The 13,539-nt window shown below is 39.4% G+C and overlaps 1 protein-coding gene across 1 annotated transcript; it reads left to right on the top strand.

The window, feature by feature from the left end:
* Positions 1-3,799: 3,799 nt before the first annotated feature.
* Positions 3,800-7,601, top strand: LOC145049749 (uncharacterized). The gene is made up of 2 exons (XM_078998115.1): positions 3,800-6,997; positions 7,569-7,601. The coding sequence occupies exons 1-2, from the start codon at positions 3,800-3,802 to the stop codon at positions 7,599-7,601; spliced, it is 3,231 nt and encodes a 1,076-aa protein (XP_078854241.1).
* Positions 7,602-13,539: the final 5,938 nt, after the last annotated feature.

A 13,539-nucleotide genomic window follows, 5' to 3' on the forward strand; every position in this document is an offset into this window, starting at 1 on the left:
ACTCGGCGAGTTGAGTCGGGGTGGCCCCGCGATTCTTCCAGGTGGAACTCGTCGAGTCAGGGGGAGTACTCGACGTGTCAAAAGGAAATCCTAGAGAGTTGGTGAAAACGTTTAGACTCGCCGAGTCGCCCTAGTGCACTCGCCGAGTCCGGTCAAAGTTGACCGTTGACCGTTGACCGTGTTGACTTAAAAGGGTAGTCAACCTTAGTGGTAAAAGTGTTAATAAGAGACGTATGATGTATTAGGGGGATTGTAGCTCGGAGGATCGAGCACGAGTGATTCCGGGATTTGTTAGCTATCGACATTCACGAGGTGAGTCTTCTCACTATACTGTACCCGGAAGGGTTTTGACTGTGTGACCGGAAGGTCGGATATGGTATGAGACAGATGTGCTATATGTGATAAGTTACTTGTTATATGTGCTATGTATGATATGCTTGATATGGGCCGGAAGGCATTATGTTATGGGCCGGAAGGCGAATATGTTATGGGCCGGAAGGCGTTGTAATGTGGACCGTAAGGTTGGCGTGGGTAGGACCGGAAGGTTTACCCAGCAGGGACGGAAGTCCCCTGAGACACATGGACCGGAAGGTTAGGGCCTGGAAAGGCGTATGTGCGTAAGTTGCATTTTGGGGAACTCACTAAGCATTTATGCTTACAGTTGTTGTGTATGTGTTTCAGGTACTAGCGAGGACCGTGGGAAGGCGCCGGCGTGATCCATACACACTGATGGAGGACTTATGATCTTGGGATTTATATGATTTGTATTATGACATGATATGTTGGATATTCATGCCTTGTTTTGGATGAAAATACATTTTCTAGAAATGAAATATTTGTTTTAAAATTTCCGTTGTTACATACGTTCAATAATATTATAGTTATTTACTTATTTTACAACTTATATTTCCATTTTTTTCTTCTTAAAAGGTTATCAGATTTAAAACTATTTTTTTGCTCCGGGTCTTATAGTCTGGTTTTGAAAATAGGTCCTTTTTTGGTATGTGGTCATTTGTGTTCCAAAACTAAAATAATTTTATGTTTTTAAAAGGCCAATTCTTTGTCAATCAAATAAAAACCGTTCATTAGGTAAATAAAGACAATGGTATTTATATTCATATTTCATATGTATATAATTGAATAACATTGTTATATATTTCATGCATTGTTGTGTATATACTTAGAAGGAAGGTGCTACTCTTTGTTCCTGAGTGAAGAAGCTTTATGCATGTTTTCATTATTTTTAGAGTAACTTACATATTTGGCCCCTGAGTATATTTGATTATTTTAATTTTGTTCCAAAAAAGTTTTTTGCAGTTTCAATCCTTATTTTGGGGCATTTATAAGTTTTTTGTCCCTGTCTTGAATAACATAACCGTAATATGTATTTTTGATTCTTTTAAAAAAAATATATTTTTTTTAAATCATTATTATATTAGTTTTGTGTTCAGTGTCTTGCCTTTTCATGCGTTTAACCCATTTTTTTAAATTAAATTGCAGCTAAAGAAAGATGGGAGGAGAGTTTTTGATCATGTTAGTACATTGCTTTTTTGGTATCAAGTCATAAGTGGTATCTAAAATCGTATAATTTTTTTGATCTTCTAATTAATCATTTTATATATTTAGCCATTTCTTGCATTTAAAGTACATTGTCCTAATTGGGTGTTCTTTTTTAAAGTAAATTAATCTAATTGGGTACGCCTTTAAAGTACAATGCCTTGATAAGAGATAAAAATGAGAGTATGATGTTCTAACTGAAAGAAATGAGAGTGGGATGTGATGATAAACAAATAAATTATTGTGAGTTGTGTTTGTGTGTGTGACTGATGTTGCACATGTGTGTGGTTGCAAGAGATGATATATGTGTGTATTGGTGAGTGTAGTTTTCGTTATCTATGTGAATGTGTTTGTATAATGAATTGGCCCTCTTAGAACTTCATATTTCCACCATTTTGTTACAGACAAATCATCTAAATTTGTAAATTAATAGCTGTTTGAAAATCTTAATATTATGCTTTTGAAGTATCAATATGCTTTTAGTTTGTTAACCGTGGTTTCCACGGGTTATAATGTGACAACCCGAAATTTCCATTTGTACGAACAATATCTATTCAATAGAAGTCAGTCCAATTTCAGTGATTTTCAGACTTTTCCGAACAAGTTAGTGTACATTAGGGTTTACACTTTAGGAGATATCAGGAGAGTGGATGCTTCTGGGTTTGTGAAATTTGAACATTTCAAGTTTCATAATGTTAAAGTCCAAGTTCGAGAATAAAAATATTTTCTGTCAAAATATTTCAGGACTATAGAAAAGCCATTTTCTTTCTGACAGATCTTCGGGTTTTTATCCCAGATTGTGAGTAACTCTTTCTAGTAGTGTTAGAATACATATTAGATGCTTAAAACATGATTTAGATGGCTAAATCATTAGATCTAGGAGTTTACTCCCCAAGGTGTTCTTGGGCGGTAAACTCCCGAAACAAAGCCAAAACTGACATTGGTACTAGGATAAGGCCTTAGAACATTAGGTATACATGTTAGGGACATGAAAACACACACAAAACCACCCAAGATTGGGAGTTTACGGCCCAGAACTCTCTTAGGCCGTAAACTCCATTTCCTAGCCCTAAATGGTGATTTGAGGACTTAAGGACATTAAGGCTTGCATCTAGGTTATTTTCCCAAGTAGCTTAAGGTCTTAAACACATCAAAGGACACAAATGAAAGTGAGTTTACGGCCCAGAACTCTCCTAGGCCGTAAACTCCATATAAATGATCACAAAGGGTGTTTTCATGACACCTAAGGCCCTAGACCTTTACAAGAAATTGTACCCACTAAATGGAAGGACCAAACCACACCAAAATCATTTAAACAAGTGAGTTTACGGCCAAGACATGGTTCTTGAGCCGTAAACTCCTAAAAAGGGCAGTAAGTGGTGCCTAATGCCTTCATATGCTAGGATTAAAAGTCTAGAACACATCCCACTAGTACAAGAGGCTTGAAAGCAACCAAGGATCCCCAAGGGAGTTTACGGTCGTAAACTCCAAGGGGAAATGTCCTTGAGGCCGTAAACTCCTATTTGGAGTACTGATCCATGCATGGATCATGAAAGCCCAAAATGTGATGGATTAGTGATTACTAGTGGGCTAGAAGGTGGTTTGGGCTCAATGGTTGGGTTGTGCATGGTAACCCACAAATTGAATTAGGGTTGCATGAAGACTAGGGCAACATTTTTAAGGCTTCATAAGTGCTAAAAACGTTACTATTTGCTTCATAAAGCCTCCTAGCCGTTTTTGACACTCTTTGGTGGATTAGGGTTACACTTTAATGCTTATGATGACTCCTTAATGCTTCTTATGGCTCCTTAATGAAGCATAGCCGTTTTTTTTTCATTCACAAGTCTCATGGACGTTTTTTTTGTGTTCTTTCAAGAGTTACCTTAATTTCTATTTACTAGTTTTAATGAATAATTGGTTGGTTGGCTTGTAACCACCAAATTTGTAATAAAGGCTTCATATGAAGCCAAATTATGCATGGAAAAAGTAATAGACGAATTTTAATCAAAGAACCCTTTTGTCACTTTGAATTATTGTCATAGTTCACAAATTATCATCTTTTGGACGTGATCCTTGAGTTGATCGAATTCAAACTAATAGGTCTTAGTTTGTCTTCAGATTTACAAGCTATAGGTCTAGTTTGTTTATCAAATTTATCCTTTTATTGTCTTTGTCTCAAACACTATTCAATCTCAATACAAAACAGCCCATACACGTATCATAAGTGGTATCAGAGCGCATAATGGATTTTGATGATCCGGAGTTCCTACAAAATCTTCGTGAAGCATTAAGAAACATCCAAGAAGGTGGAAATCGAAGGCAACCCCGCCGTGGTGAACATAGGGTTGTGGAAGAATTCAAGGTGTCTGAATTGCCTGAATTTGTTGGTGGAACTGATCCTGAACGCTACTTGGAGTGGGAAAGGAAGATTGAAAGAATGTTCGAGTTCAAAGAAGTGGATGATGAAAAAAGCTGCAAGTATGCCATTCTCAAGCTAAGTGGTGGTGCTTCATTGTGGTTTGAAGGGCTTAAGGCCAAGAGAACCCGTGAAGGCAAAGAAAAAATTTGTTCTTGGCTTTCTCTAAAACGAAAGCTAAGAAAGAGATATGTTCCTTCTACTCATAGAATTGCCACTTACAAGAAGATTGCTGATTTGAGGCAAGGAAAAATGAGTGTTGGAGAATACATTGATGAATTTGAGAAGTTGTCCTTGATGGGGGATATTGAAGAAATTGAAGAACAAAAAATGACTCGTTTTCTAAAAGGGTTGAACTACAACATTGCCAATGTTGTGGAGTTATATCCTTATGCTGATTTTGGAACTCTTTGTGGTTTGTGTTTGAAGTTGGAGGGGCAGGCCAAAGCACGTTATGGTGGGAGTTCAAGTTCAAGTCTCGAAAGTCCCAAGTCAAAGTCATGGTCCAAGCCCGAGTCTAGCAATAGACAAAATTCTGTTTCTACTCCTTCTGGTTCTAGTAGTGTTCCCGTTGCTCCTAAACTTACTAGTGGTACCAAAGAAACTAGTTTGGCGAAAATTAGATGTTTCAAGTGTCAAGGTTTTGGTCATTACCAAAATGCTTGTCCAAACAAAAGGGTGGTGACTTTAAGGGAGGCCATTGAATGTCGTGAAGAGTTGGAGGAAGAAGAGAGGTTGGCGGGTATTTTTTATGATACACAACAAGAAGAGGAAGAAGAGGAGGAGGTAGAGTATGAAGCACCGGTGTATGATACAGTTTTGGTGCTTAGAACCCTTAAAACTCAAGGGGTTCAAACCGTGGCTGATATGGATCAACGAGACCAATTGTTTCACACCAAATGTTTGGTTAGAGACAAGTGGTGTAGTTTGATTATTGATGGTGGAAGTTGTACTAATGTTGCTTCTAATGAAATGGTGATCAAATTGGGTTTGTCTACTACAAACCACCCAAAACCATATGTTCTTCATTGGTTGGATGATGGAAGCAAAATAAAGGTGACAAAACAGGTTAGAGTTGGTCTAACTATGGGGTCTTATGAAGATGAAGTGTTGTGTGATGTTATTCCTATGGATGCATGTCATATTTTGTTGGGGCGTCCTTGGCAATTTGATAGGGACGTGTTACATAGAGGGAGGAGCAATGAATATGAGTTGAAACACAATAATAAAAAAATTGTGTTAAAACCCATGTCCCCAACGGCCATAAGGTCCATGAATTCTAAACAAGTAAAAAAACCTAATCTTTCTATGTTTGCTAGTGAAAGGGAGGTGGAGCAAGTTCTTGACAAAGGTGATGTTATCTACATGCTTGTGGCCAAAGAGCATGCAAAGGTGGAGAAGATGGTGCATGGAGAAAACGCTATTGCTGATTTGCTTTTGGAGTTTCAAGATGTGTTTCCAAGCGAATTACCACCGGGTTTGCCTCCAATCCGTGGTATCGAACACCAAATTGACCTTATTCCGGGTGCTCCTTTGCCCAATAAAGCCGCCTATAGATGTAATCCGGAGGTGACAAAAGAGTTGCAAAAACAAATTGATGAACTCATGAAAATGGGTTATGTTCGTGAAAGCCTAAGTCCTTGTGCTGTTCCAGTTTTGTTGGTTCCAAAAAAAGATGGTTCTTGGAGGATGTGTGTTGATAGTAGGGCCGTTAATAACATCACCATAAAATACCGATTTCCTATTCCTAGAATTGATGATTTGTTGGACGAGTTGCATGGTTCTATTGTGTTCTCAAAAATTGATTTGAGAAGTGGTTACCATCAAATTCGTATGCGTGAAGGGGATGAATGGAAAACAGCCTTTAAAACTAAACATGGCTTGTATGAATGGACTGTGATGCCTTTCGGTCTAACTAATGCACCTAGCACTTTCATGCGACTAATGAATGAAGTGCTAAAATCTTTTTTGGGCAGGTTTGTGGTTGTGTACCTTGATGATATCTTGGTATATAGCAAGAGCTTGGAGGATCATTTGGTGCACTTAAAACAGGTTTTCGAGACGCTTAGAGCTCAAAAACTCTATGGGAAGCAAGAAAAATGTTCGTTTTTGGTGGAAGAAGTGGCATTTTTGGGTTTTGTGGTGTCAAGAAATGGCGTGTCCGTGGACCCATCCAAGACTGAAGCAATCAAGTCATGGCCTATTCCTACTAATATTTCTGAAGTTAGATCATTTCATGGTCTTGCTTCTTTCTATAGAAGATTTGTTCGTGATTTTAGCACCATTGCAAGTCCCATAACAGGTTGTTTGAAGAAAGGAGTCTTTGCATGGGGAGAAGAAGCTCAAAAGGCATTTGAGAAACTCAAGGCATTGTTGTGTGATGCTCCTATTTTGGCTCTTCCTGATTTTTCTCAACCATTTGAAGTGGAGTGTGATGCAAGTGGAGTTGGTATTGGGGCTGTTTTGATCCAATCCAAACGTCCTATTGCTTATTTTTCTGAAAAGTTGGGTGGTGCTCGTTTGAATTATTGCACTTATGATAAGGAGTTTTATGCTATTGTCCGTGCTTTAGATCATTGGAGTCATTATTTGCGTGCAAATCATTTTATTTTGCATTCTGATCATGAATCCTTAAAGTACATCAATGGGCAACAAAAGTTGAGCACAAGACATGCAAAGTGGGTGGAGTTCTTGCAATCCTTTCATTTCTCATGCAAATACAAGGATGGTAGAAGCAATGTGGTGGCTGATGCACTCTCGAGGCGTTACTCGTTGTTGGTGACTTTGGATGTTCGTTTCTTGGGATTTGAAACTCTAAAGGACCATTATCAATCTGATATGGACTTTGGAGATATGTTTTTGAAATGTGCAGGTGGTCCTAATGGTGAATTTGTGATTCAAGATGGCTTTCTATTCAAAGGCAATCGCCTTTGTGTCCCAAAACATGCAATACGGGAGTTGTTGATTCGTGAAGCTCATGGCGGTGGTTTGGCTGGTCATTTTGGCATTACCAAAACTTTGCAGGTGCTTAAAGAACATTTCTTTTGGCCGAAGATGTTGGGGGATGTAACCAACATAGTGGGCAAGTGTGTTACATGTCATATGGCAAAAACAACTTTCAAGCATGGTGTTTACACTCCTTTGCCGGTTCCTATTCGTCCTTGGGAAGATGTGTCCATGGATTTCATTATGGCTTTGCCTAGAACTCAAAGGGGGAAGGATTCCATTATGGTGGTGGTGGATAGGTTTTCAAAAATGGCTCACTTTGTGCCATGTCATAAAACAAATGATGCATCTAACGTGGCTGATTTGTACTTTAAAGAGGTGGTTCGTTTGCATGGTATTCCTAAAACAATTGTTTCTGATAGGGATTCCAAGTTTCTAAGTTACTTTTGGAACACTTTGTGGAGGAAAGTCGGTACTAAGTTACTTTTTAGTACATCCCATCATCCACAAACGGATGGGCAAACGGAGGTGACTAATAGAACTTTGGGTGCTTTGTTGAGAGGGTTGGTTAGCAAAACTCAAAAAGATTGGGACATCAAACTTGCACATGCTGAATTTGCCTATAATCGTTCTCCTACTTATGCTACAGGTCACTCTCCTTTTGAGGTGGTGTATGGTGTGAATCCTTACATGCCTTTGGATTTGATTCCATTGCCAAAGGATGAATTGGTTCACAAGGATGCTAATGACAAGTTGAAGGCTATGATGAAACTACACCAACAAGTTCGTGAGAAGATTGAAGCCGTGAATGAGTTGTACAAACAGAAGTCCAACAAGCATAGGAAACCACGTGTCTTTCAAGATGGTGACTTGGTGTGGGTGTATATGAGGAAAGAACGTTTTCCTAACAAAAGGAAAAACAAGTTGATGCCAAGAGCTGAAGGTCCTTACAGAGTGGTGTCACGTGTCAATGATAATGCTTATAAGGTAGATTTGGGAGGAGACCATGGAGTGCATGCTACCTTTAATGTGGGAGATCTTTCACCTTATCTTGATGATGATGGACTTGATGAATTGAGGTCAATTCCTTTCAAAGGGGGAGGGGATGATCCATGCATGGATCATGAAAGCCCAAAATGTGATGGATTAGTGATTACTAGTGGGCTAGAAGGTGGTTTGGGCTCAATGGTTGGGTTGTGCATGGTAACCCACAAATTGAATTAGGGTTGCATGAAGACTAGGGCAACATTTTTAAGGCTTCATAAGTGCTAAAAACGTTACTATTTGCTTCATAAAGCCTCCTAGCCGTTTTTGACACTCTTTGGTGGATTAGGGTTACACTTTAATGCTTATGATGACTCCTTAATGCTTCTTATGGCTCCTTAATGAAGCATATCCGTTTTTTTTCATTCACAAGTCTCATGGACGTTTTTTTTGTGTTCTTTCAAGAGTTACCTTAATTTCTATTTACTAGTTTTAATGAATAATTGGTTGGTTGGCTTGTAACCACCAAATTTGTAATAAAGGCTTCATATAAAGCCAAATTATGCATGGAAAAAGTAATAGACGAATTTTAATCAAAGAACCCTTTTGTCACTTTGAATTATTGTCATAGTTCACAAATTATCATCTTTTGGACGTGATCCTTGAGTTGATCGAATTCAAACTAATAGGTCTTAGTTTGTCTTCAGATTTACAAGCTATAGGTCTAGTTTGTTTATCAAATTTATCCTTTTATTGTTTTTGTCTCAAACACTATTCAATCTCAATACAAAACAGCCCATACACGTATCAAGTACTTCTAGACCTTAAACCCTTCCAAGAACATAGCCACTAGGTTAGAATAATTCTAGAAAGCATATGGGACTTCAAAACACACCAAACACACATGTTTGGGAGTTTACGGCCGTAAAATCAAGAGTTTACAACCGTAAACTCCATGTGTGATGGTTTAAGGAGAGTAAACTCTCTTGTAGGGTCCTTTGGGAACTCTAAACTCAAGTACCCTGTCCCAAAATAGCTTAGATGAAGTCCTTACGGCTTAAAACACTTATATAAAGTGTTATCTATGTCTAGGATGTCTTAAACATTATCAATTAGTCTTTTGTGTCTAATTGAGTGCATATATGTGTGATTATATGTTCATTAGGATCGTAGTGTGTGCACAAGTCCTTGCTTGACACCTAGCAATCCGATACCGTTCAGTTCATTCCAATCACCAACTACAGGTGAGTTCATACCCCTTAATCAATGTTTTAAAGGATTTTAAATGATTTAATGGGGGGGGGGGAGGGGGGAATACAAGTAGAAAACAATAAGTTATTAAATCAATTTTATGTATTTTATAACTGTGTTTTCACTCAGTAGATTTCACATATTTCAAAAGGAGTTACATGAAATGGTTTTCTATCTTAAAATACTTGGACAACAGAAGTATTAGTTTTGAAATGTATAATGACTTCAAGTCACTTTAAATTATTGTTCAAAACCCCTAGATATCTTGCAAAACCAGTATATTTTACCTTTTTGAATCAAACTATACTTATACGTATATGTTCATTTATATGTTAGAGATTATAGTTTTCATCCTTCGTTTAGTTTCCCGCACCCGGGCGTTGCGAGGGTGCGTAAACCTACTTGAACAACCACATACTTTCCAGTTAGCTATCATAGGGATAGTCAGAAGATATCAAACAAGAGTCAGTTCATTCATGAGTCTATACTAATGCCTTACATGATACATGAGTACACGCACTTAGGATTATATGATACATGAATATGTTTACATATACTTACCTGTTACATGAACACACTTACATGAATACCATACAGGGACACTTCTTCATAGGTGCATTATCCTGTATCTACTTACCTTGGATACTTGAACTTAGATCTAAGAGGTTGATTTATTAGTATTTACTGTGTAAATTGTCTTTCCTATCCCCGTTCAATGGGATGTTTCGGCGGGACTTACCATTCCGAATCTCACTGATTAGCACTAGTGGTCGATGACGTCTACGGATGTCTAAGGTAATCACTTGATTAGTAGTCAGTGACGGGACTAACTATCCCTCTGTCCACTGTTGCAACAGTGGATGAGATGTGAATCTTCGGAGGATCATTAGGTTGACGATCTGCATCAAGAGATCGATACAGGGACTAACCCTTCTTCCACCCTGCTGCTGCTACAGAGGATGAGGGGACACTCTTCGGATGTTCCTTAGGGTCTATCTTTCGCTTCAGCGATGTCGTGTTTGTCCTGGTAATCCAAGACAATAACACTTACATGATTATATTTTCCCTGTTTACTTTATTTTGTGATTACTTTCACATAAACGAGGAGTTAGACTAAGTGCTCTAGTACTAGTCAATAGAAAGGAAAAACTATCATTTTACATACAAAACATTCGAGTCTTGGTAGAAGACTACACTTCATTCATACAAAACGTTCGAGTCTTGGTAGAAGACTGCACTTCATTCATACAAAACATTCGAGTCTTGGTAGAAGACTACACTTCATTCATACAAAACATTCGAGTCTTGGTAGAAGACTACACTTCATTCATACAAAACATTCGAGTCTTGGTAGAAGACTATATTTCATACCTATAGAAAATAAGGGTTTTTCTAGGGATTTCATACTTACCTCAACATTTTCACTTAAAGGTTTTCATGGCATTCATAGTGGATTCTCACAAACAAAGCAATGACACTTATATACTTATGAACTCACCATCTTTAAAGATGATACTCTCTTTCAAAATAACTTGTGTTCTCAGGTCGCCAGTAGACAGGTACGGAGGACAGGTTTTGAGAAGACGGAGCAGTCCAATCTCGTCTTTTATTTTGATTGTATATTTTTGGTGTCTTATTACAATGAAAGAACACACATGTATAAAACTTTACTTATAATGCAATGGATGATGTTGTTGATTGTTTATTATATTACACTGTTGTGATACTGTACATGACGTCCTCCACTCCTGAACGTTTCCGCCGTTCGTGGTTTTGGGGTGTGACAGATTGGTATCAGAGCATTGTTTATAGTGAATATAGTATATCAACCCATAAAAGATATACTAACTATAAATACATGGGATTAAAACACTCTGTCTCAAAGTTATACTTTTAAATAATAAAATATTTAAGTAAGTATACGTGCCTGCATTCATACTAAAATCAGTGTCACAACGACAAGAACAAAAGTATTACGATTGTTGAATATCACAAGTAAGCCTGGGGATATATAGTCAGTCTTGGGAATGGCATAGCGTGATCAACTATGCTGGTCCGAGGAGTGATTAGAAAATGCCCAAGAATGGTTGTGATATGGCAACAAGTCTAAAAACTTGCCAACACATCCATAAAGGAATACCATATGGGTATTTGATCTTACTGTAATTATCTTAGTAGTTCGTCTATCTTAGTTATTTCTTATATCCCTTTTCTCGCGTAGATTAAGATGGCTGGATTTCACCATGGCGATCCGTACTTTCTGAACCAAGGCAATGCTGGTTGGCTAGAGGCAGAGCCAAAAGATGATTACCCAATCCCTTTGGATGATCACCATGCTGAGGGCTTTTCCGATAGTTCTAACTCGGAGCCAGAAGTCAACAACCTACCCCCCAGCTGCTCAAAACCCAAACCTGAACCCTTGCCCTGTGTTTCAAGGACCCACACCCTTGTGGGCCATTAACTTGACTGAATGGAGCCAGGAACAAGGTCAGCCCATTCCTTACAATGGCGACCGAAGTTTCTACAACCTCACTGAAGGAGGTTCTGCTGATAGAGTCCTACCAATCATGGTGCGTAGGATTTCTCGGAACACGATAATGGCTCAAGCGACTATCAATCAAGTCTTGGAAGTTGACGCCAACTCTGGTGTTAACACTGTCCACATTCGCCGACTAGAGTCTGCTCATGAAAGGACTCTGGTCCGCAATGCAAATCTGCAAAGGGAACTTGCTGAAACCCGAGCTGAAGTTAGAGAACTTCGAGCTCAACAAGCAAGGTCGGACAGGCGTATAAGGGACATCGAACGTCTAATGTCGGGATCGAGGACTCATGCTAGTAGTTCTTGTCGCCGATAGAAAATCGTCATCTCATCTTTTGGATATAACCTAGTTTATGTAAAACTTTGGTCTAATTTCCTGTCTGTATAAATCTTAGACCTGTTAGGTCTTTATCTAATCTTAATTCTGTCAAAATTTTCCATCTTGGTTGATGTAAGGCCTACTTCTAGGCCATTTTTCCCGAACTTGTTACATCTGTAATTCCAGTATTATTGACAGATATCAAATCTTATGGAATTTATTATCCAAATGCTATCTTCGTCATTTAGTCATGCTATTCTTTCTGTTGTTGGACTATGGGGATTTAGTCCATGAGACACATTCATTTATCATTTATTCTTATCCATGTCGTCATCTTTTAAACGTATAGTTAAAGATGCCGCCACGTAGGAATCCAAGGAGGAACCCAAACAACGCAGCACCAATACCACCACCTCCACCACCTCCGGTACCTCTTCAACCACCAAATCCTTTTGATGCCACTATGTTCCAGGCAGCTTTCACAGCAGCAGTTGCAGCTGCTGTGTCAGCAATCAACGCTCCTGCCCCTAGTGGATCAGGAACAGGTGCACTACCCTCGAACCACGACGAAAGCCATGGACACCCTCGGGAATGCACTTACAAGGACTTCACTAACGCCAAACCCCGCAGATTCAATGGAACTGGGGGTGTTATGGTGTTGAGACAATGGATCGAGAAGATGGAATCTATCTTCGAGATCTGCGCATGCCAAGAAGGCAGCAAGGTCAAGTTTGCAGCTTGTACCTTCTCTGACCGAGCACTAACATGGTGGAACAGCCATGTTAACTATCTAACTCTGGTGGTGGCGTATTCCATCAGCTGGGAGAAATTGAAAGAGATGCTCATGAAAGAATACTGTCCTCGAGGCGAAGTACAAAAGCTCGAGCAGGAATTCTGGGGTCTACAAATGGTTGGATCCGACATCACTACCTACACAAATAGGTTTTGTGATTTGGCAAACTTATGCCCCGACATGGCTGCTCTCCAGAGCAAAAAGATCGAGAGGTATATCTGGGGACTGTCGCCCCAGATCCAGTCAAGTGTGATCGCTTCCAGGCCTATTACTTTTGATAGTGCCAAGGAACTGGCACAATCTCTTATCGATCACCGGAAACCTCAGAACATAACAATCCCTACCCCTGTACCACAAAAGTCCATCCCTGACCACGACAAGAAGGGGTGGAATAAGAGGAAAAGAGGGGCCTCACAAGGGTCCTCCAAGAAACAACAATTTGTGGCAATCAATGCTGCCACAGTTACTCCTGTTGCCCCTGCCAACCTCTTACCAGCAAGAGCATATGCTGGAACCCTCCCGAAGTGCACCAAGTGCAATTTCCATCACAACGGACCTTGCAGGGAGATGATGTGCTCTAACTGCAACAAGAAGGGACACACCGTTCGTTTCTGCAAAACTCCAACAGCTCAAGCTGCTCAAGTTCCTAACGTCGGTATGGGCTAAGCTTGCTACGGATGTGGCGAAGTGGGCCATTACAAGAGGAACTGCCCTAAAGCAGGGATGGCTGGAGG

Source organism: Lactuca serriola, chromosome 5 (genome assembly GCF_051521515.1).
Source record: "Lactuca serriola cultivar US96UC23 chromosome 5, Lser_US96UC23_V15, whole genome shotgun sequence".
NCBI lineage: Eukaryota > Viridiplantae > Streptophyta > Magnoliopsida > Asterales > Asteraceae > Lactuca > Lactuca serriola.